The 23,415-nt window shown below is 40.5% G+C and overlaps 4 protein-coding genes and 1 long non-coding RNA gene across 6 annotated transcripts; 2 read left to right on the top strand and 3 right to left on the bottom strand.

Annotated features, from left to right (window-relative positions):
- Nucleotides 1–285: 285 nt before the first annotated feature.
- LOC106918520 (uncharacterized) lies at nucleotides 286–6,525 on the top strand. Its single transcript, XM_014988368.2, has 8 exons — nucleotides 286–713; nucleotides 1,443–1,496; nucleotides 1,575–1,883; nucleotides 2,994–3,302; nucleotides 4,121–4,435; nucleotides 4,506–4,655; nucleotides 4,740–4,802; nucleotides 5,755–6,525. The coding sequence occupies exons 1-7, from the start codon at nucleotides 683–685 to the stop codon at nucleotides 4,781–4,783; spliced, it is 1,212 nt and encodes a 403-aa protein (XP_014843854.1). The 5' UTR covers nucleotides 286–682; the 3' UTR covers nucleotides 4,784–4,802; nucleotides 5,755–6,525.
- LOC106918526 (uncharacterized) lies at nucleotides 6,526–12,925 on the bottom strand. Its single transcript, XM_014988374.2, has 7 exons — nucleotides 12,673–12,925; nucleotides 12,413–12,511; nucleotides 9,518–9,549; nucleotides 9,192–9,217; nucleotides 9,051–9,104; nucleotides 8,895–8,957; nucleotides 6,526–7,916 (listed from the first exon to the last, which is right to left on the bottom strand). The coding sequence occupies exons 1-7, from the start codon at nucleotides 12,752–12,754 to the stop codon at nucleotides 7,709–7,711; spliced, it is 564 nt and encodes a 187-aa protein (XP_014843860.1). The 5' UTR covers nucleotides 12,755–12,925; the 3' UTR covers nucleotides 6,526–7,708.
- An 878-nt stretch (nucleotides 12,926–13,803) lies between these two features.
- Nucleotides 13,804–17,882, bottom strand: LOC106918516 (uncharacterized). Of its 2 annotated transcripts, XM_014988361.2 has the most exons (7): nucleotides 17,720–17,882; nucleotides 17,451–17,490; nucleotides 15,726–17,348; nucleotides 15,580–15,646; nucleotides 15,028–15,484; nucleotides 14,209–14,328; nucleotides 13,804–14,128 (listed from the first exon to the last, which is right to left on the bottom strand). In XM_014988361.2, exons 1-7 carry the CDS (start codon nucleotides 17,720–17,722, stop codon nucleotides 14,012–14,014), a joined length of 2,427 nt encoding a protein of 808 aa, XP_014843847.2. In that variant the 5' UTR covers nucleotides 17,723–17,882; the 3' UTR covers nucleotides 13,804–14,011. The 2 variants fall into 2 exon arrangements, with proteins under 2 accessions (XP_014843847.2, XP_087863179.1); XM_088007053.1 differs by lacking the exon at nucleotides 17,720–17,882 and having other exon boundaries at nucleotides 17,451–17,707.
- Nucleotides 17,883–17,998: 116 nt separating this feature from the next.
- LOC106918528 (uncharacterized) lies at nucleotides 17,999–21,910 on the top strand. The gene is made up of 4 exons (XR_001418423.2): nucleotides 17,999–18,204; nucleotides 18,730–18,856; nucleotides 21,626–21,693; nucleotides 21,822–21,910. It is a non-coding gene; the product is annotated as an uncharacterized LOC106918528 (long non-coding RNA).
- dnase1l1l (deoxyribonuclease I-like 1-like) lies at nucleotides 18,064–21,901 on the bottom strand. The gene is made up of 8 exons (XM_088007056.1): nucleotides 21,755–21,901; nucleotides 21,583–21,671; nucleotides 21,421–21,507; nucleotides 21,211–21,362; nucleotides 20,003–20,115; nucleotides 19,705–19,862; nucleotides 18,222–18,318; nucleotides 18,064–18,144 (listed from the first exon to the last, which is right to left on the bottom strand). Exons 1-8 carry the CDS (start codon nucleotides 21,899–21,901, stop codon nucleotides 18,064–18,066), a joined length of 924 nt encoding a protein of 307 aa, XP_087863182.1.
- Nucleotides 21,911–23,415: the final 1,505 nt, after the last annotated feature.

Below are 23,415 nucleotides of genomic sequence, written 5' to 3'. Positions count from 1 at the left end.
AGTCGTTGTAAGATTGACTGCAGAGATCCTTCCTCACAGCAATGACAATGACTGTTAAAGATACTTGAATGAAATGAGTTAAATTTAAATAATTTTTTGAATTGAATTGCAAGTCACTATTTTCTTGCAGACTTTATGTAATTCTAAGTGGACAAGTACCTGATTTAGTCTTAAGATCCAATAACATTATGTTTCCATATTCAAATTGCTCATGTCTTGAACGATTGAGTGTTTTTACATATATTATAAGAATGTTGTTATTTTAATCACTTGGAATTTGAAGCCACGCCTCTTTGCGTGCCGAGCCTCCGGAAGCGGGAGCAAACATTGTGGTGTACTTGGCTTGTGCTGACCTCTGTCTGCTGCAGGGAAAAGGGCTCTGCCTTCGGCTCGGAGCTAACTCAGCTGCACAAGTGTGAAAGCCACCCGGGTTCACTAGAAAACTTCTCCAACTCCACTTTAGCGCAGAGGTTTAAATGTGAATAAAATGTATTAATTAGCCGGACAATGCCTCCAAGCTTGCTCGCGCTTCGTGTGTATCCGTTGGTCACCGTTGGCTAGCTGTTAGCTCCTCATCCCGCCGTGTCCTTTGTTGCTCCGGTTAGCGGATGTTTTCCAGCATCTGTCAGCGGCTCCGTCACTAGGACAACACCCGGACGTCTGATGGGAGGCTGAGGGAACAATGTTGAGATTCCTCCGTGTCATTTTAACAGGTACAGCATCAGCGATTAGCCAAGCTTGTTGGCTAGTTAGCACAGTGTCGCTTCTTTTCTACGTGATTATGCAACGTGATTACCAGCGAACATTTGAGCTATGTTGTTAAACAAACCGAGAGGGAAGCTTACGTGCGTGTTTTATTTTTAAGAATTATTTAATAAATATTTTATTGGTAGATGTTGACAAACACTAAGTTAGTTAGTACTTGATTAATTCGAGTTTTTGGGAAATCACTGTAGCTGCAATGAAGTATGTCTTGGTTTTTATTTATGTTATTATTACTTTTGGTATTTTACTGCCAATTTTATTGTTATTGTCATTATTTTTTAATCAAACTTAATTTTATTTCTTGCTTCATCATTTATCTGTGATGTTGTGAAGCACTTGGTCAGCTGAGGTCGAGGTTGTTGTAAATCTGCTATTGTATAAATAAACTTCCACTTGACTTCACTTTAACATATGAGGACGTCATAAGTGGGTATTGGCAGTGTAAGGTTTATCATTCCAGCTGGTAAACAAGCTATCTATTTAAAGAAAGTCAGAAGATTGACTTATTGAAACTCCCCAAAGAGCTAAATTAGTCATTTGCTTTGCATCAATCCTTCATACTGAGTATGCATATAGCAACAGTGGAAAGGAACATCAAAAGTTAACCATGTTAATGTAAATAGATGTTTTCTATAGCTTTGAATCTGTAACTCTGATTACTTACTCTTCCTTCGTAGGCCTGTTGGGTTTTCTGTTTGATGGAGTAGGAGCTTTTGGTGTCGGGGCGTATGGTGAGTCTGGGATTACTGCTATGAATCTTCATTAATTGCAGCTCATGTCTCTTAAGTGAATTTTCTCCGATCCCGCAGGTGGGGTGAGAGTAGTGAACGGGGATCACCACTGTTCTGGCAGAGTCGAAGTAAACCTTCACGATAAGTGGGGGACTATTTGCGACCATGACTGGGATATGCAGGCAGCTACTGTGGTGTGCGCGGAGCTGGGTTGCGGCATCGCTGAATCCGCTTCACGTGGCGCTGAATTTGGCCCGGGCGGTGGAGAGATTGCTTTGCGCTCCATCCATTGCAAAGGGCACGAGTCCAGCTTGATCCACTGTGATGCCTTCATTAGCAGGAACTACTTTTGCAGTCATCAGAATGATGCTGGTGTGAAATGCTCAGGTGAGACCTTGATCCGTTGTTGTCATAGTGTTGATTTGTTATGGGAGCAGTTTAATGGGGTGTAAGCACATTAGAAGACATGGCTGGGAATTTAAAAAATATATAGGTCAAAGTAACAACGTTCTGTTCAAAAATGCTAAGGACATCTGCAGTTGAAACCAGATGTTTACGCATACTGTGTGAAAAGACTTGTAATCTTGTTTCCCTCACAATCTGATTTTAAATCAGACTAAAGTTTCCCTGTTTTAGGTTAGTTAGGATTACCAAAGTTCTTTCTGTTTGCTTAACATTAGAGTTTATTTTACTTTGTTCAAATTCAGAAGTATGCACACACTTTTGTTACTTGGTAGACTTAACTAAATAAGTTGGGTCTTTTAGAGTTGCAGAAGCTTCTCACAACAGTTTCCTGGAATATCTGAACAGAGCTAGTGTAACAGAGTCTGGTTTGTAGGCTGTCCGGCTCACACACACTTTTGATCTTTGCCAACAAATTTCTTGAGAATGAGATAAGGGCTTTGGGATGGCAAAGAAAAAAACCCAATATAGTCTGTTACCTTTTTGCAACTTTCTTACTATTTTTTGTGTAGCTTTAGCAGGGTTTCCCCCAGAAAACTTGCTAAGCCTGGTGGTTGAGGCGGTAAGCAGTAATTCATCTGTGTTTTTGAGAAGTTTTTTAAAGTTGGCAGGAATTTGAAAATATGACTTGATAATTATGTGTTATTGGAAGACTAATACTTGAACACCAACTATAAAGTCCCTAAAAATGCAAACATAAAAAAATGTAATTAAATAAACAATGCTTAGCCTGGTGGGGGCACAAGTAAAGCCTGGTGGCCCGCCAGGCTTACAATACAGTGGTGGAAACCCTGGCTTTAGGATCAGTGTTGAGTAAAAAAAAAAAAACATTAGACTTCTTGGCTTTTGTCTTGAGATGCTGATTTTTTATTCCCTAATTATGTGCTTGCCTGTGAAATATTGAGAGGTTTAGCTTCATCTCATTTAATGTCAGACAGTGAGGATTCAAATGATCAGGCATCTTTTTACGCCACGTAGACAAACATCGTGTTTTAATTTGTAATCAATGAACTACGTTGTTGCTTTTCCTCACAGGTACTCTAATGGAGCCCAGGCTTTCAGTGCTGTCACCTCACTTCGTGTTTTCTGCTGGAGAGTCTGTTCACTTCTACTGCAACATTCAACCACGTGACCGCGTCAGCAACGTCCACCTGTACAAGCACGGAGTCGAGACGCCGCTGGTCACACAGAGCGCAGACCCGACCCAGATCGGAGTCAGCCTGGTTCTGTCTGATGTAGAATCGTTTCAGCAAGGCAGCTACAGCTGCCAGTACAACATACGGGGTGGTTTCCCTCCCCACCGGATCACATCTCCAACCAGTCATCCTGTTAATATTACTGTGGGTGAGTATTAATCTCTGTCGTGCTTTTATACAAAATATTTTAATCCTCACTTTTGTTTTGTTTTTTCTGTGATGCACTGCCCTGAAAGTTTTTCCAGTTTATGTTACAACTCCAAATTTGATTGCATTTTTAGGATTTTATGTTCTTGGACAAAGTCAGATTTATAACATGCAAGGAAACAATATACGTTTTCAGACTTTAAAAAGTAAAAATCTGACAAGAAGCTTATATTTGTAATGAAATGCATTTACGCTGACATGCTTGAATAAAATCCAGTGCAATTATTTTTGCTTCTGAAATTAGGAAATGAGGTCAGACTTTGTTGAATTTAGTGTCAATATAAATACGGATGTTTCCTTAAAGGCAACATCATCTTGTGTTTTATTAACTAAGCTATTTAAAAGTAGTTCAACTTGTATATTTGTCCACACAAATGAACCTTCTGGCGCAATGTTGGTTGTTTTGACGCGATCTGATTGGACGACATAGGTTTCAGTTTTGTGCAACGCTATGCGTTTATCATGTTAAAAACAATGCAAGCAATTTGCATTGTTGTTTGCATTTTCTTAACACAATAAGGCGGAGATATTTATTTTTTTTTAAAGACTGTGTACAAGGCCTTAGCATGCTAAGCCATTAGCTTTTGTTTTCGCTCAGCTGAGAGGAATACTTTTACAGAATATTGTTTGGTATTTTGTTGTGCAGTTTAACGTACTGTTTGCGTGAGAAACAATTTACCGATTTGTACTGCCAACTACTCGTATGCTCAAAAACGTTTGTACCTTATCTGTAATTCATTTTCCCTATTTTACTGGCAGTTGACCTTTTAACTCCCCATCACTGGTACAACACGTCCTCTGAGGCCCCGACTGGCTCCGTCATCAAAGGCGAGGGTTTTAACATCACCTGCTCCACCCCGCGCCCGTACCCCGGCGCCTCCTTCCAGCTGCGCCTGGTCCGCTCCAACGGCACGTTGCGCCAGTCGCTCCCGGCCGTCTCCAAGTCTGTCACTTTCACCTTCCCCAACGCCCAGAGCTCCAACGAGGGATACTATTACTGCCTGTATCGGGTCCAGCTGGGCGGACGCACGTTTGTCTCCAGAGAGAGCCAGCCGCTACCTATAGCCATTAAAGGTAAGGCGCAAAGACGGGGAATCTTGAGTTTTCTGAGTGAAACTTAGGGAATGACTCCGCCCACTTTCAGATCCTGACCCGCTACTGAGCCCCATGGTGATCAGCTGGCTGGTGTCCGGGGTGACATTCGTCATAGCCGTCATCATTATTTTTACTGTGGCGAAGGTAATGTGCAACAAGGAGAAGCAGCCCTCTGAATTAGAGCGGGAGACCAGAACCTGTGAGTCAGCTTCACCGTCAAAAGACTAAAAATATATCTAAGTCCTCGTGTGATTTAGAGTGAAAGATGTTCTTCTCTTCACAGGTGTGGACAACACATATGTTGCCTTATCAGTCCACAAGCTATGATGGAGTCCTCAGATGACAGGTGCTTGTGCACAAAATTTAGCATGTTTTAGAAATGTTTACCACTTGGAAATTTGTAAATGTCTGGATTCTACCTCATTATTTTTTTTAAATAAATTTAAATAAATACACCTTATACCTGAAAAATTGAACCTAAAACATCTTAACCACACTACCTGACTGAAAAGTGCTTCATTGTTTCATTTTAACCAACGCCTTTTAACATGCTGCGGCTTTAAGTTAAACAATTAGCTAATGGTAGCTATCAGGCGGCTCTGTGCAGGATAATCCCAAGAGTTGGGGTGGATGTGAATGTAGCGGCTAGTCCTTCAGTACGACCTTTGACACGTTTCCATTTTAAATCAGCTGTCGTTCTGTTCCTGTGACTGGTTTGAGCAGGAGCTCCATGTTTCTGATTATTTGACTACAGCTCAGCTTAACACAGGTGATTTCCTGATCCTAATAATCACGAGTTACAAAGACTACCTGTGAATCTAGTTGTAATTTCCTGGTATTTCTATTAAACGGAGGAAAATATAGGTAAATATATTTATAAACTGTCATAATATGGTCCTTCATTTGATTTTAATTTGGATTCTGCTTAATTTGGACCAAAAACTGTTGAAATATTCTTTGATTTAATGTAGTTAAACTAGTTTAGCTCTTATTGTGTCTCTTACGGCACATAAAATTGAGGGGGAACAAAGGTTATTCATGAGTCGGAAAGACACAGACCTAAATTCAGCTTAAACCTGAAGTAATTTGTAAAGAATCATTTTCAAAATGTCTGTAGATGTGAAAGACGAGTAGACGCGTAACAAAATAATTACAACAGTAGTCTCAGTACAAGGTGATTCTATAAATTATTAATTTTACAGATAGCCGACAAAATGTGAGAATGTTGAACAAATACATTTGGTAATTTATTTATTTTTGCTTATTAGATGTATAAATTTCTGTCCTTATTTTATCAGGTTTAACGTTTAGACATCCAGATGGCTCAAGTTGTCTTCATCCGAACTGCAGAAGACGGGGGAGACGGCAGCAACTGGATACTTGCTGCTCGCCACCTGCTGGTGACTGCTGGAACCAGTTTACAGCTGAGACTTCTATTCAGCACTTCCATTGGGACGCAGTTTGAGACTGCACTGGCTTCTTTACTCTTACTGGAAGACAATGAATAAGATTAATGTTCAGCACCATGTTATTGTAACGTGCAGTCCGGCAGCCATGTTGGAGCAGCAGTAGCATGTTTGTTTCTACGCTCCTGTTTAAGCCAGGTGTAAAGTATGCTTAGAGCGTCACTGTCTCAGATGTACACTAAACCTTAAATCTGTGAAATGAGCGAATACGTTTCTGTGTTCTATACAGAGTTCAGCAGCTTTTTGTTCCAGATAACACTAATAACAGACTGCTTAATGATTAGATACCTGCCCTCAGAACAATGATCCTTAAAGGATTATACGATGTAATGTACTTAAAGACTAACACTACTATGCATCTTCGTCAGTTGTTTTTTTTTGCACTTTTTGTAAATAGTAGCTGTAGTTGGTTAAAATGCTGAATTTTTGTGTGCAAACTGTTAGACAATCTAAACATGTTGCTGATGGTACTTTTCTTTAGAGCAAACTACAACATAGCTTTTTTTTTTTTTAGACACCTTGCGGTATGCGGTTCATTTGTTTTTCTATACGTTATTTATCTCGACACTTTTGTTCCTGAATAAACGACTTGAAACTCTAAAATGCTTACATATGCAAGCTCTTTATTATATTATGAAAACCAATTACAAAACAAATTACAAACTCTGGATAGATGGATGATGTGGTACAAAAGTGCTGCACACTTGAGCAAAGCATAAACTTGTAGCACTACAGCTTGTATTGAGCAATTTTACATTTTTACTTTGGAGAAATCTTCATGTACTTATTGGACGCAATTTACAGTTTTATCAGAATTGATTGTAAAACACAGGCACTTGAATTTAAGTCTGTCCAAAGTATGCATAAATGGCTGTGAGCAAAATGGAAGCATCAGTACTTGTTTGACAAACATTATTCAATTCAGCCACGCTGAAAAATGAGTTAAATCAAAATTATGTACAATAAACAAACGTGTGTCGTCGTCAGTAATATTTGCTCTGCAGCGTTTAAATATGCACACATTAAACAGGGAACTTCAGGTGTAAGTTTCTGATTTTTATTACAAAACCGATTTTTATTTTTAAAAGCGAGAGCTGAAATGACAATTTAGATCGCATAACTACACTTTAAAAACCCAATATTTACCCTACTTTCCCTAAATCCATAAGATTGGTAAAAATATTTCTTTACTATGCTCTACCTTTAGACCAAAATGATCAACAAAATAGCAGCAGGAGCTTTGAAGGATCATACAACCCAGCAATTATAGGATCAGCAGAGAGCCGCCACCTGTATTCGACAAAATTGTTTGTTCTGCAGTTTGACTCAAAGAGGTGTTGTAGTGAAACTTGGTGGACAAGAATGTATTTTACCCTTACCTGTACAGCCATGCAAAAAAACAAGACATTCCTTTTAAATCCAAAGTTTAACGGGGGTCTTGCTCACATTTTTTCCCCCCACTTTGGTGTCAGTTTTCGCTTAGTAATAATAAAACGGTGCCGCTTGTGGTTTACATGCAGTTTTCTACTCTTCAGTTTAGATTTAAGTTGTTTTAGAGGAAGTATAAGGGAGGGCCAGAAGGTGCAAACTCTTTTCTTTTTTGCTAGCCACAGCAGGTAGGTGCAAACAAATTTCAGCATAAGAAAAAAACAAAGAAAAAAAAAAAAGCACAAATATTGCATCAACCACAAAGTCAGGAAAGTCTAAAATCCCCAAAAGACATCCATCAACTGTAGATGTAAAATAAAGTATCTCATCCCTCGACATCAAATCAATTTGAATAAAATCACACTATTCCTTTGATGGCCTCGTTTGCCTCCATGTTGGAGAAGACCAAGTAGAGGAAGGCTGCCAGAGCCAGGAAGAAGACGAACTGGAGCCACAGGGGGATCAGGCGGGACGACTTCTGTGCCTTTGGTTTCACTGGTTCCGACTTCATGGGTTTGGCGTACGAGTTGCTGCTGTAGGTGGACGGAGTGTCGTACATGTAGGGCCTGAAACAACAAGTCAGGGTGCGGCTGAGGATCCGTCATGCGTTGAATTAAATCTCCAGAGCTACCGTGAATGTACCTGATCAAAAGCTGGTTAGACTAATTCAGATTACAATTCAGCTTCTGTGCACTGATGTTCCTCACTGATCAGTTCAATTAAGTTAGGCAATTCATAAATGTGAAATCTGGGTTGGAGTTGAGAGTCACAAAAACACAAACTTTGGCAATGAATACAATTTATAAATGGTTTGCACTTGCATCTTTTTTCTTTTTTGTATAAATGTAAGAAAATTTGTTTCCACAATTTCCAGAAACATCATTCAGCTTGTAGGAGAGCGAGACTTTGCAGAGTTGCTGCCATCTGGGGTTTCTATGCAATTTTGAAAATGTATGAAATTCACTCCAATCAATTTTCAGGTCTAGATAAGTATTGTGATCCATTGCCTTTCATTTTCATAATTAAAATAGTCTGTTAATGTTTAATAAATGCTGTAGTTTTAATTTAGTCAATATAGCATTGATGTTTATTTAATGTTTTTCATTTAACATTTTTTCCCCCCCACATACAGACTAGATTAAAAAATAAAATGCCAAATTACTACTACTTTGGAAATTTTGGTTGAAAACAAATGGTCATTTTTGGGAGTTTTTACCAAAAGTATAAAGACAAATTTCACAAACAATGTTTAAAAAAAAAAAAAAGAAGAAGAAGGAAAATCAGCTTTTAGTCCAGGAGATAAAGACTCTGCAATGAAGCTGATTTATCTGTAACATTTAAAAAAATAAAATAAAACTTGCTTAAAAGTAGTGCATCCAAATGGCACAAAGTATAAAATGACTGGACATTTTTCTGATATTTTTAAAAAAATTTCAGAATAACTGATAAGGTGTTGAAAGAGTGCAGCTGAGGTTTGTAGAAGAAAAAAATGGCTATGTTACAGCAGCTGAGGTCAGGGTAGGATATTTCACAGATGTACTTACTCATCAACCAAATCCCTTCCTTTGTATTCAGGCCTTGAACTTGAGTAGCTCGAGTAGGAAGTGCTGCAGAAAGTCATATAAAAGTAGAAGATTTAAAGGGCTTTTGAAAAAAGAAAAAAAAAAATCCAATTTCAGGAACCGCTGATTCTGACTTACTCATGTCCATATTCCCCCTCAGCCCATTCTCGTCTGGATCTCATGTAAGACCCCCTGTAGCAACAAGACAGACTGGTTTGTAATCGCTATCCCGATTTAGTGACATAAATACAGTTCAAGAAATAAAACAGAGAAACTGACCCGTCTCCAGAGGTCTCACTTTTGCTCTGAAAGAAGATGGAAACAAACTGTAAGCACTGACGTTATACCCAAATGTGGGTGTGAAGGCAGCAAATCTACGCTATGAGCAGCTTCCACCGTTAAGCTACATGCAGAGCTGTTGTTCAGGGTGCTTGGCTCAAATTTTCAAAAATAATCGCATCGCCAACTTTTATTTGAAACGAATGTTAGTTTCGACTGTAGAGAGTGAAATAAAGTGTACATCCAGAGACCTGGAAGTGCACTTTGCACCTTGTAAGTAAGCAATTCCACAAACACCTGAGCAGAGGGCGAGGAGAGATACTTACTGGTGTCCTGTAAACGTAAGTGACTTCCTCCTCTGTAAGAAAACACATATCACATTGAATAGAAGGTTTTCTCACAAATACAGGTGCTGGTCATAAAATTAGAATATTGTGATAAAGTTCATTATTTTCCATAATGTCATGATAAAAATTAAATTGTCATATATTTTAGATTCATTGCACACCAACTGAAATATTTCAGGTCTTTTATTGTTTTAATTTTGATGATTTTGGCAAACAGCTCTTGAAAACCCAAAATCCCTGTCTCAAAAAATTAGAATATTATGAAAAGGTTCTCTGAACGAGCAATAAAAATAATCATCTGAATCAACAAAGTAACTCTAAACACCTGAAAAAGATTCCTGAGGCCTTTAAAAACTCCCAGCCTGGTTCATTACTCAAAACCACAATCATGGGTCAGACTGCTGACCTGACTGCTGTCCAGATGGCCATCACTGACATCCTCAAGCAAGAGGGTGAGAAACAGAAAGAAATTTCTGAACGAATCGGCTGTTTGCAGAGTGTTATATCAAGGCACCTCAGTGGGAAGTCAGTAGGAAGGAAAAAAGTGTGGCAGAAAACTCTACACAACGAGAAGAGGTGACCAGACCCTGAGGAAGATTGTGGAGAAGGGCCGATTCCAGACCAAATTAAATTTTCATCTCCATAAAACTTTTCAGCAGATGGAAGCATGAAGTGCCCCAAAATCTCCTGATAGCTGCTGCATTGATCCTGCCCTTGATAAAACCCAGTGGACCAACACCAGCAGCTGACATGGCACCCAGACCATCACTGACTGTGGGTACTTGACACTGGACTTCTGGCATTTTGGCATTTCCTTCTCCCCAGTCTTCCTCCAGAGTCTGGCACTTTGATTTCCGAATGACATGCAAAGTTTGCTTTTCATCCGAAAAAAGTACTTTGGACCACTGAGCAACAGTGGTCCAAAGTACTGCTTCTCTGTAGCCCAGGTCAGGCGCTTCTGCCGCTGTTTCTGGTTCAAAAGTGGCTTGACCTTTGACCTGGGGAATGCGGCACCTGTAGCCCATTTCCTGCACACGCCTGTGCACGGTGGCTCTGGATGTTTCTACTCCAGACTCAGTCCACTGCTTCCCCCAAGGTCTGGAATCGGCCCTTCTCCACAATCTTCCTCAGGGTCCGGTCACCTCTTCTCGTTGTGCAGCGTTTTCTGCCACACTTTTTCCTTCCTACTGACTTCCCACTGAGGTGCCTTGATATAACACTCTGCAAACAGCCGATTCGTTCAGAAATTTCTTTCTGTTTCTCACCCTCTTGCTTGAGGATGTCAGTGATGGCCTTCTGGACAGCAGTCAGGTCAGCAGTCTGACCCATGATTGTGGTTTTGAGTAACGAACCAGGCTGGGAGTTTTTAAAGGCCTCAGGAATCTTTTTCAGGTGTTTAGAGTTACTTTGTTGATTCAGATGATTATTTTTATTGCTCGTTCAGAGAACCTTTTCATAATATTCTAATTTTTTGAGACAGGGATTTTGGGCTTTCATGAGCTGTTTGCCAAAATCATCAAAATTAAAACAATAAAAGACCTGAAATATTTCAGTTGGTGTGCAATGAATCTAAAATATATGACAATTTAATTTTTATCATGACATTATGGAAAATAATTAACTTTATCACAATATTCTAATTTTATGACCAGCACCTGTATATGGTCCAGAAGTATCAGACACTTTGCTGTCTTGAATTTTCTAATGGAAAATCATTTGGTGATGCTTAATATATGCTGCAGTTTTTACACTGATTGGTAGGTAGACATAAACACAACACTTTTGTTTTTGCACCCATTGTGCACGAGCCCAAAGACTTCTTCCACGTACACAAAAGGCCTCGTTCTCTCAAATATGGTTCACCAATTTGTCTTAATCTGGATTAGTGAGCACTTCTTCCCTTGTTGACATAATCTGTCACACTCGCATATCAAGACGAGGATTAGACGGTGTGATTACTACACGGGAGTGCCTTAGGCTGGCCACAATAAAAGGCCACTCCAACCTGCAGTTTCACTGCATTGGGGCTTTCGAAAGCCATTCAGTATCTGGCGTGACTTAAATTTGACTCTGGTCAATAAACCAATCAGTCATCAATCGGGTTGATGATTGTGGCTTGTGGAAGGTTGGTGCCCTCCTCTTTAATGTAAAGTTCTTGGATATTTGCAGGACCTGGAACATAATGTTGCATACGCCGATCCAGAGCATAGTGACAAGTCTGGTGAGTCTGCTGGTTGTAGAAGAACTGGGACCTTTTCAGCTTCAAGGGATTGTGTACAGATCCTTGCAACATGGGGTCATCAATTACCATCTCCAACATGAGGTTGTGGATGCATGGTACGACAACTGGATCTTGATATTATATCTCTGTGTGTTCAAAATGCCATCTTAATAAAATGCACCTGTGTTCGTTGTGCATAACATAACCCATAACCCTATCATCACCATGGGCCACTCCATCAGCTCAGCTCAAAACATCTCTTCCATTGATTATAATAGGCATGTATCAGATTTCCAACTCCAACAGCTCTCTGTATGGCCAGCCAAAGATTTAAAGAGGCGATGCAAAAGCAAATGGGGTGGATTAGCAGCTATTGCCAACAACCTAAAGTGTTATTTAGGACATGTTGCTATGAAATATCAGTACATTTTATTTCCTTTTCGGGGTAAATACAGAAAATTTAATTGAACTGAACTTATTGAGAGAGATCGATATTTAGATGGCACCCTGCAATACTGTGTGCATTTGGATACATTGTGCAGCCCTAAAAAGTACCAAGGAAAACCTGTGATAAGAGAATTAAACTTTTACTACGTCAACCTTATGAGCCCAGCGTATGTATAAAACTAAATGAGTCTATAAGGACTGTTTACCTTCCTCTCTGTAATAGGTTTTATCAGATGATGGTTTAGCTTTCTTCCCCTTGGCCATGGCTTCCTTCAGCTTCTTCACATACAGACTCTTGGTAGTTCCTGAGAACGAACAGACATCACACACAAACCAACATTAGGAATGATGAACAGCCTGCAAATCACACCAAACACTTCACAGGTAGAAACTTCACACAGACAGACAGAGGGACGGACGGACGGACAGGGGGCCCGCCGAGGTCCACTGACGGTGATTCACTCACCAACCACAGGTCCATGTTTAATCCCGTACTCATCCAGCAGATCGCTGATTTCCTGTGGAGACTTATTGTCCAGCGAAGCCATTTCAATCTATTCTATACGGTTTCTGTCTCTGGTTAAAATGGGCTATTTTTTCGAATTTATTGGCGGTTAGGAGTAGTTTAGTTTCTTTTGGCGTCAAAAGAAAACCAAGTCGACTCCTCCTACACATGGGAGCTCGATTTCTATGCCGACGAGCCGCGGTGAAGCCGTGTGCGTTCAGAGCCCTAACCCCGCCCTTTCAGAATTGATCTCAGACACAAAACAAACGCTCTCCTACACAAATTGCGCACAACTTCCGTTTCTCCTGGCTTTTTCTTTGTTGGAATTGTTTTCAGTGTCTCATGGAAGCAGCGCCACCAGCAGGCAAGTATGAGTATTTAACCCTTTATACGGTAAAACCAGAGAGGCGGTTTGACTGAATTTTTTTAAGAGGTAATACTGTAAGGCCATAAATACAGTATTATATGTAAAATTATGATTGTACCAATAGGACAGGCTTTTACTTTTCTGTAAAAGCGGTCAATCTAACTTTGGCTATAGTTTATCACCTATGGCATGTAGGCTATTTTTTATTTATTTATTTTGTGATATAGTTTATCACCTATGCCTATTTTTTAAATTTATTTTTTAATTATTACATTTTAAATCTACCTTCACAATTTTATGCTGCACATAAAGAAAACCTTTTCATTCAGTGTTTGGTTTAGTCAGATTATTCTCACACAAGAATGCAGTGCAGTGCCAGAAGCAATAGGTGTGGCTACATTGCCTTCAGGTAGAAAGGTTTGATTAGTGAGCTTTTCTTTGCCCCTGTTTGCTCAATGTGTGGCTGGCAACCACAGAGATGCTTGTGTTATGTAAGATTAACTTCCTTTTTATTGTTATTTAACAAGAGAAATTTGTATTTTTTGCCAGTCTTCCTGACATGCCAAAGAGTAATTCAGTCTTTTAAATGAGGTCTGTTGGCACAAGCATGTATAAAAACGTTGCAGGACACCGCCCCTCAACCAGAAAGCCTGGTTTGTTTTGTGCTTTTGAATCATATTTGTATTTGGTTTAAAATGTTCAGCTCAGTAAATGAGATTCATAAATTCGGTTAACATTTCAGCATTTTAATTCACAAAATCATTACCACAAAATTCATTAAAAAACTTTTTTTTTTTAGTTGTATTTTACATTTATATATTTTCAAAGTAAAGATCTCCATTGTAAACAAAAAAATAGTATTAAAGGTAGAAATGCATATGTGTACAGAGCTTTTTTTTCCTTCATCCTTTATAACCAAAATGAGCTGCAGCTCTAAAAGAAGAGAAACTGTGTGAGCCAGTCGGGCTGGTCTGTGGTCAGGCTGAACATCATCAGCCCCGTCGCCGTCAGCACTACCAGCGTCACGATCATCTTCAGTGTGCTGAAAGACTGGGAGAGCAGAGGACAGTCACTTAGAAAATAAGCTAAAAAGGAAACACTTTGGGTAAAGACCTTGAGTAAAAACACACCCTGCGTGTTGCTGTGCAGGTTTGTGTGTCAACGACGTCTGCAGGGCTCTGATGCTGCTGAATGATTGGGGGATCAAACACAGATTTTATGTCCTGGTCTTCTTCAGGCTCCTGTGGTTCCTAGGTACAGACAAATCAATCCAGTTATATATTTATCACCAAATGTAGGAAGTAAATATGTAGGGCTGAGTAGTAAACCTGAAAAGCGAAAGAATGACAGAATTTTAAGGACACATTGTGAATCTGCTAGCATACTGCTGATTAATGCAGCACTGCAGATTAAACATGACTAGATGTATGAGATGTCTTGTTTATATACAGTGGATTTTATAGAATAGAATAGGATAGAAAAATGTTTTGCTTTGGGTTGTTCTGCTAAAGATGAATGCATCTCTATGGCTATATTACAGGAGACTGTAGATAGCATTACTGCACAATAGTAAATTAATTGAACAGATTTCATTTTGAAAGAGTAGAAATTGTGACATCATGTAGAAATTGGATATGTACATTTGCACATGGGATATTTTTAAGTGAGACAGTTGGGGGAACTGGATATAAAAGTTTTGTTTTTTATGTTTGATAATTATGGGGTCTTTTTTGTTTTTCTTCTTATTTGCTTTTTTTTTTGCTCTGACATTTTACATATTTGAAATAAATATAGATTTAATTCCATTTCATACTAAATCCCACTTAAATCTAAGTTTGTGGTTGTAAAGGGTAATATGAAGCAGTTCAAGGTCAATGAATGATTTTGCAAGGCGTTGTTTGCTCTGTGCTTCTGTGGTGTGCCGTGTAAGTGAATTAAGATCTTCTTACATCAGATTGTTCTGAAGAGCTCGAGTCTTCTTCCTCATCTTCAAATTGATCCCCAGAGTTCAGGTCCTCTTCCTTGTCATCAGATAGTTCTGCAGGATTCAGATCTTCCTCCTTATCTTCAGAATGTTCTGCAGGATTCAGATCTTCCTCCTTATCTTCAGAATGTTCTGCAGGATTCAGATCTTCCTCCTTATCTTCAGAATGTTCTGCAGGATTCAGATCTTCCTCCTTATCTTCAGAATGTTCTGCAGGATTCAGATCTTCCTCCTTATCTTCAGAATGTTCTGCAGGATTCAGATCTTCCTCCTTGTCTTCAGAATGTTCTGCAGGATTCAGATCTTCCTCCTTGTCTTCAGAATGTTCTGCAGGATTCAGATCTTCCTCTTTGTCATCAGATTGTTCTTCAGAGCTCCGGTCTTCCTCCCCGTCTGAGGAGCTGCTGATCGAGTCTCTGTCACTGTTGAGAAGCAAAAATCAAGCATGAACCGTTTTTGTTTCATCTGCCACGCTTTGCTTTACAGTACACTTTAGCACTGACTGAATTTTACCCACCTGTCAGTTTCATAATAATTCACTTGAGATAAGGGGTCTTCACAAAACTGGACTTTTATCTGCCTCTCTGAAAAACACAGACATTTGGAAACCGATCAGCTGTTTATCACACGAGGAAAGACTGATTCTGCGTTGTGGACACTGACCTTCTCGCCCGTTCTCGTAATCGCTGTTGTCGTAAAATTTTTTGAAAGCTTCGATTCTCTGCTTCATCTGTTCAAAGTTTCTCCTCTCTTCGTACTCGTCTTCTTCCTCCTCCTCCTCCTCATCCTCCTGCTGTCCGTCATCGGTGAAGTCATTGGGTTCACTGTCGAAGAAGAAGCTGTCGTCGATGGATCCCTGGACGAACGGACTTGCTGGTATCGAGTCTTTCTTCTGCACCACAGAGTAGCTGTTGACATCTTGATCCGGACACTGATTTCTGCCTGAATTAGGTGATTCTGTCCCATCTGTGTCCTCTTGGCCCATGAAGAATTCATACAGAAAGGTTTTGGTTTCTAACGCACCTAACTCTGAGCTGAGGAACTCAGCTGGATCGCATCTGTCACGCCCAAAGCTGCGGTCATCAGAGCAGCTGGCACCAAGAGATTTAATGTCCTCCAGGTTTGTGTCGTCTTCAAGGAGTCGGGTTCTGGACTTATGTGAAAATACATCACTGGATCTTCTCGGCAGCTCTTCATCATCACTGGAGCTGTAGGAGTCGCTCTCACTTGTTTTCTCTTCATCATCAAAGCTCGTCCCTCTCAACAAATGCTCTGCTTTCCTTTCAGCTTCATCTCCAGCTGCTTCATACAGGCTCATCATCATCTTCTCAACATTTACTTCTATGTCTCTGCTGAACAGGAACTCTTCCTCCTTCCCAGAACCCGCCTCCGCAGACCCGTGGCTCCACACGCTTTCGGTCACGGCTCTCTCCGGGCCTTCTTCCTCCCTTGGACGAGGCGAGGCGCTCCGTGCAGCATTTCTGCCATATTCACCAGAGGAAAAGTCTGAGGGGTAATCTGCAAAGCTCTCACCTGCCTCCTGGTGCTCGTCGCCGGTGAAGTCTGACATTTTCTCTTCGTAAACCTCACCATCCACTTCAGAGATGAGATCCTGCAGATTCTGGAGAGACATGCAGGAGAACTCCAAACCAGAATCTGCTGTATCGACAGTGCCAGGTTTTTCCTTTTCTTCAGTTTTCACGCCTTCATAGTCGGATTCGGAGGAGTCCTGTTCGACTTGTTGTTCCCCCTCGCTCTCGGGGCTTTCTGCAATGTTCTCGTTTCTACATGCGTCCTCCTCTTCATCACTGTGCGCATCTTCTTGCAGAACTTGAAGCTCATCAGCATCTTCCAGGATCTCAGAGTCTTCATCCTCCAGGATCCCATCCACTGTTTTATAAATCAACTTCAGCGTATCGTCTTCTTCCTCTGGGCTTTCAGCCTCCTCCTCTTCATCTCTTGCAGAGCAGAAATCGCTCCGTTCTTCTTCTCCGCCGGAGCTTGGGCATTCATCGTCCTCTGGGGTTTCACTGGTAAAACGGACCCCGTTAAGCCCCTCTTCATCATTTTCTTCATCACTCTGCTCTTTGTAAGCGTTCTCATCCGAGTTCAGTGCGTCTGCAGTGGGGCCCTCCACCAAAGCTGCACCTTCTGCAGATGCTTCCTGAAGCCGAGCCTCGTCGTTCTCTGTCGTTGGGTTTTCGTCTTGTTCTTTTTCGCTCTTCTCATCAAAGCATAAACTCTCAAAGTCCAAATCTCCCGTGGAGAACGAGGGAACTGAACCCTCTGCAATCAGGAAAAGAAATCATCAGTGAAATCCTACAACATGAAAATAATAATATTGCTAATGTTTTGTTATGTTGTTTTTTTTTTTGTTTTTTTTTTTACCTGAAAATGCATCAGTAAGAAGATCAGCAAAGCCCTCCATCTTAACAAACACAAATCAATGTTAAAGCAAGATTCATATGAACACTAATTTAAATCTGTTGTAACAGTCAGACTGGCTCTAAAACCCCCCCCAAAAAAACAAAAAACAAAGACAGCTCAAAGTAACTCCTCTGCTTTGGCTGCAAGTGACTTCCTGTCGAACAGATCGAGCATAAATTCACACTCAGCCGCTGAAATATGTTGCTGAAAAGCAACTAAAATGAACTCACCATAAAAGATGAAGACGGAAGAAATTTTTATATATTTTTTTGCCTTCTCTGAAAAGCAAAATCTTAAGACCCGAGCTGTTTGTGTTTGTCTCTTGCTGCTCTAGCGCACCTTCATGAGCTCATGAAATGATGTCAGCTTTGATGTGGGTTTGGTTTCAGAAGCACAACACAAACTCCAGCAGACGAAAACGCTTCGTGCAGAAACGCTGTTCGCTGGCGCCGCTGTGACGAGGAGCGAGACGAAAAGCACCAAAACTGTTTCTCTTGACTGCTTTATTCATTTATTATTAAAAACAAGAAAACATAAGTTAAAATAAGTGTCGTTAGAGGCGACGTGCTGCGACCTACAGCTCGCTCCTCAGGAGGTGGCGGTGAGTCGGCCTCAGATCAACTTCGACAGGAAAATGGTCGCTCACCTCAAGAGCCTGAAGGGACAAAGTGACACAAATATTATCACACCACATGCAGAGATGAACTACAATCAGGTATTTTTCATGTTTACCTCTTGCTCTGTAAGATGGAAGTTTTCCTTAAAGTTAAACGCTTGAGCTGAACCAGGAACTACGCCAGAAATAATCTCCCGGCCGTGAACAATGATCCTGAGTGGGGGGGAAAAAAGGGCAACATTGACCATCAGAAAAAGAAAAATGGAAACATGCACACCTCTCCCTCTGACCAAGACTGTTTCAGAGGGCCTTCATTATGACTGTCATGGGACTAATTCATTGTTTTATTCTACAGATGATAAATGAATTAGCACAGCTGCTTCAAACCAGAAATACATTAGTTGGTGATTTTAAACCATTTGTCACAAAAATCATAAAAACATACACTTTTTTTTTTGCTTTCATTGTGTAATATGCCACGTAATGTGTTTTTTTTTTGTAATCAGTGTCTAATCACATGACACTGAGTCTGACTACACTGGTAATGTTTTTATCCAGTGTAGCGTTCTGTTTCCCATCTAATGTTCTCTAAAGTTCTTGCACAATTTGTTTTGTTTTCCCTAGACTCAGTGGGAACAATGTTACCACCTGGTTCTGGACTCAAAAGAGAGGAACCACCAGACATCCAGGTCCAACAGCTGGAGTGAGGACCAAGGTTCAACACGTATTCTGCCCTGATTCTCACTTCCCGGTAAAATGAATTGCTGACTGACTTTTCCAAATGTTCTCTGGGAGTTGAACATCAAAAAAAAGGGAATAATGGTGATGCTGATATACATTTCTGCTTGCATGGATATATCTATTTAGAATGCACAACCAATTAAAATGTCCAATTTGTGGACAATTGTATATTCTACTTTTGAGTGAGAAAAAACCCCCTACAAAAATAAAACACCCCCCACTCTCTATGCAACAATGCATAAGGTAAAAGTTAAATTTAGCTCTTACATTTGACGCAGATATTTAGAAGGTCAGAAATAAGAAGATATAAAAAATTTTAATTATTAAAGTAAATGTGAGAAACTAGTAAAGATTCATACAAATCAGTCCCTCAAGTGATGATACTGATTTTGATCAAACCACATCTTTCCTTACTCTTTTCTTTTCCCATCAGCGTTTGTGAATTTAATTTGTTAAATTAAATCTAAACTTGAGCATCAACGTGAGTGAAGCTGACCGAAAGAGTTATTTAAATTTAGAGCATTAAAACACACGTCTCCTAAAATACAATACCACATATTGCACCCAAGCAAACGCTGCTGAGACCGCTGTTATGATTGGATATATTTATAGCCCCTACCTTAAGCTGAGAAAGAGAGAGATTGACCTTTTGGAAAGGTCAGATCTTTGATGTCATAGTTTGGTTTCATCTTTTTATAGTTGCGAAGTGTGCAATTCGAGATCACCGCTGAAGAGGAAGCCACTCTTCAGACTGATTACTGATGAAACTGAAATGATGAGATTCTTCACGCACGCCCGCAGTGGCGCAGCCATCTCTAGTGACAGAACCGCTTAAAGATGTGTGTGACTCGGCCTGACCTGTCGTAGGCGCACCGAGTCTTCTCTCTGACCGTCGTGTCCTGCTGGTCTCCAATTAGCCAGTGAAATCCGGGGTCGTTCCTGAGGCGCACAGCCTTCCACCCTTTAGCGGTGACGTAGCTGCAGCCTGCGTTCAGGTCCCCCAGGATGATCACATTCTGGAAAAGAGGAAGCGAGGCATTACTCATGAAGTGTACGCATAGAGAAGGGAAACCAAATTGGATCAGGGCGTTTTGGCTAAAAACAGAACCGAGTGAGATAAGACCGATGCTGATGATAACGGCGAGGTTTCACCTACCTCGGTTTTCCACTTCTTGTGAATCTGTTTGACAACACTGTACAGCTCATCGATCTCCTGCATGGCTGTCTTTGGACATGTGTGTTGCCCAACAAGGACAAAATCCTTCACCACTAGAAAAGAAACGCATTTAGCAAATGATTTACTTCAGATCTGCTGAAGTAAATAAGAAGATCTGAGCATGTTTATGTTCAGAAGGCCCCACATATTTGAAGCTACAAGTCGTTTCATTTTGAATGTTGCTTAAATGAATGTGCCTTTTCATCCGAACGTCATTTTAGATGACTAACTCAAGTCATCTCTGATGATTACAAGGAAACATCTGTGCTTAGCAGGAGTCCATCCTTCTGAAAACTGTTTTTATCATTCCAGAAGATGTTTGCATGGCTTGAACAAATTGTTTTTGTCCTGTTCTGGTCCGGAAAAAGTCAGAATTGATGTAAACTCTGCGATAAACCACCTTATGACCGGGTAGTGGATACATCAGATATATTTGTACAGCTGCTTTTTGTCATATTGCTAGGCTTCATTTAATCAGACAAACCTTAATATCAAAGATAACCTGAGCAAACACAAGGCACTGTTTAATAATGATTAGAGTTAAGCTGAGTTGGGTTTTGCAGCAGGTTTTGATCCTAATCACACCAGCAGGTTCACCTCTGATTGGCTCCGAAACAGACAAAATCAAAATGAAGGTGTTAGAGTGATTTGGTCAACGTTCGGTAAATCCAACTGAGAGAACTGGACAGGCTGTTCAAGCTCAGATATAGAACATTTTCAGTATGAAGCCTTGGTGAGTAATATTAGTAAATATTGCAGTAGTAATAAGGTAATTCTTGCTGTGACCTATAGCATTACGTTTGCATCAGATGTGGTCATTTCCAGCTGTTTTACATAAAGCCAGGTTGTCCTGGGAAGCTTTTTGTCCTTTAATGAATGAAATCAACATGTGAAAACTCCTTTTGTGTTAACCCAGGTTATCCTTCTCTGACAATAACAAATTTTAATGATCTGAAACGCCGACATCAGACTTTTATGGAGCTTTTCTGGGCTCTCAAAAGATGAAACCAGTCGTTCCCATTGACATGCTGAATGTGTTTTAAATTTGACAAAAAAGCAAAAACAGAAGAAACCCGTGAGGGGCCAAAAAACGTTTTCTTGACAGTTTTTTTTTTTTTAATCGGCTCTTATTTTGCTGTGTTTCTTACACGTGGTGGGAGAGTGAACGCGGATGACAAAAGGCTCTCTGGAGAAAACGTCCGTCTCATTGGTTCCCTCTCCCTCCAGTTTAGGACGCTGGAAGCGCTCCTTGACCTTTAGCATATTATTCCTGCAGATGATCACAGAAGAGAGATCATTTCTGGTCCAAAGCCAATCCTAAGAATCAGATCCGGTTCACTTCTAATTAGCCGAATTACTTGTAAATGTAGACGTATTGCTCTTTGTAGCTCTTCCTGCCCAGCCGTTCACTTTCCACATACGAATAGGAGTTGGATTTGTCGAATCTGATGACGGCAACATCAAGATATGATAAATATACCGACTTTCTCACTTCAGACATCTAATCTTCCAGTTTGTACCTGTTAAGATCCTTGACCAGAGCTTGTATTGCTTCCCCTTTAGAGTCCCGGACCTCCTGAATGAGGCTCAGGTCGCACCGAGAGAGGATCTTGAGGACAAAAAGAACACAGGTAGATCTGTCAGACACCTGGTTTTCCTCATGTAGTTTGTTTCAAACTCCCAGCAGAGTACCTTCAGTAGAACTCCCATCACCCTCTTGTTGTTTGCCTTGGATTCACCAAAACTCTGAACATTGAAGGCGCAGATTTTCAGAGAAGACGCGACGCTGAACGCGCACAACCCGACGACAAGCAGCAGCAGCGGCCCGGCGGTCCTCATCGTTCAGACGTGAGTCGTTCTGTGAGTTAACGAAGCTGCAGAGCTTCACGGCGACTCTGCTTACCGTCAGAGAGGAGGATCACCAGCAGACTGACTTCAAGGGCCCATCTCCTCACTGGTGCGTTTGGACAACATGCAGGTGAATTTGGTGGTGAGAGATGGGGAGGGGCTGTGCGCTGTGGATGCGCTGCGTCAGTGGATTTTGAGAATGGAGCTTCGTCTGGAACAGTTAAAACAACCAGAACACAATAAACAATGGGAGAGGAGCTTTGTGTTTAAAGTTTGAGTGTTATCAGACAACAGATGATGCTGGAGGCTATACCTCTTAGCTTCAGGAACGATGACATGGAAAGAGCTGCAGCATAATGCAACCACAGCTGGTAATGAAGATACATGTTATGTTTTAAGATGATTTTACTGCTGCCTAACAGAGGGAAGTAAACAAAAATCCCAAATAAACCAGAAGAGCAATTTAAAAAATCTACAGACACAACAGTGAAGAATAATAAGTGAAGATGGTTCTGTTAAATAAATAAACTGAATTTATTTCTTGTTTTTAGTGAGCAAACTGAAGGATGATAACCCAATTTAAGCAATTATTTAGAAGCACTCAGAAATATTCGCCCACTTACCTATTTCAAGCCTTAGAAAGCGGAAACATAAACCAAAATCGGCGTCATTTAAAGAGAGAAGTGTGTGTGGTTTTGTTCATCTGCTCTGTGTGCCAGTTCCAGTAAAAACCAGTTCACCGTCTCTCTTATCTCACTGACACAACAGCATCTTCCTGAATGGAGCGTTTGGACGTTGTAACGGCAGTGGTATCACTGTGGTGTTGTGGTTTTCTTTTGGTCTTTTCCTGTGATTTAATAATGTTCAAAAGGTCTTGCCGTATTTACATTCAGAACATCGTTGTCACCAAAAAGGTGTTGCCATAAATATTGTTTTTCTGTTGTTAGATGACAGGAGGGCACTGAGTTGAAGAGAAGTTACATTTTAGAAAATAAAGTGTGACTGTAGCGATATGAACAACTCCACAAATCAAACTCAAAAACTACTCTTGCTGGGTAGATGTTTGCATCTATCTAATTAGACCATCCCACCAACCTGACATGTCTTCCCTATCAACTAATATGTAAAAAAAAAACAAAAAAAACAAACAAACAAACTGGTTTTCATTTAAATCTCATGTTCTTTGCAATCTTTGTCGTTTTTGTGTGAGGGTTTGTTTGCTGTTCTTGCAAGCTGCAAACGGGATTTCTAAAAGCTTTCAATAATGTCGTTCTCCTCCGTTGTGGCTAATATTTGTCTAAGAGATTTTCTCTCATGAGCAGCGGATGTCTGCAGCTCCTCCAGAGTTACGGTGTTCCTCTTGGCTTCTTCCTCCTTGGCTGTCATGTTACTTTAGATGGGCGGCCATGTCTTGTTCTCCGGCGATAGACCGGAAGAAGCTCGATGAGACGCTCAAAGTTGTCGACTCACTGCTTGTTTAAAGCAGAAAACTTTCTCTCTGTGTT

This window comes from Poecilia mexicana, unplaced genomic scaffold, assembly GCF_051168715.1.
Source record: "Poecilia mexicana isolate PSO_F unplaced genomic scaffold, ASM5116871v1 scaffold_7, whole genome shotgun sequence".
Taxonomy (NCBI): Eukaryota; Metazoa; Chordata; class Actinopteri; order Cyprinodontiformes; family Poeciliidae; genus Poecilia; species Poecilia mexicana.
Note: the sequence above shows the minus strand (reverse complement) of the source record. Positions and strands in the feature narration are given on the sequence as shown.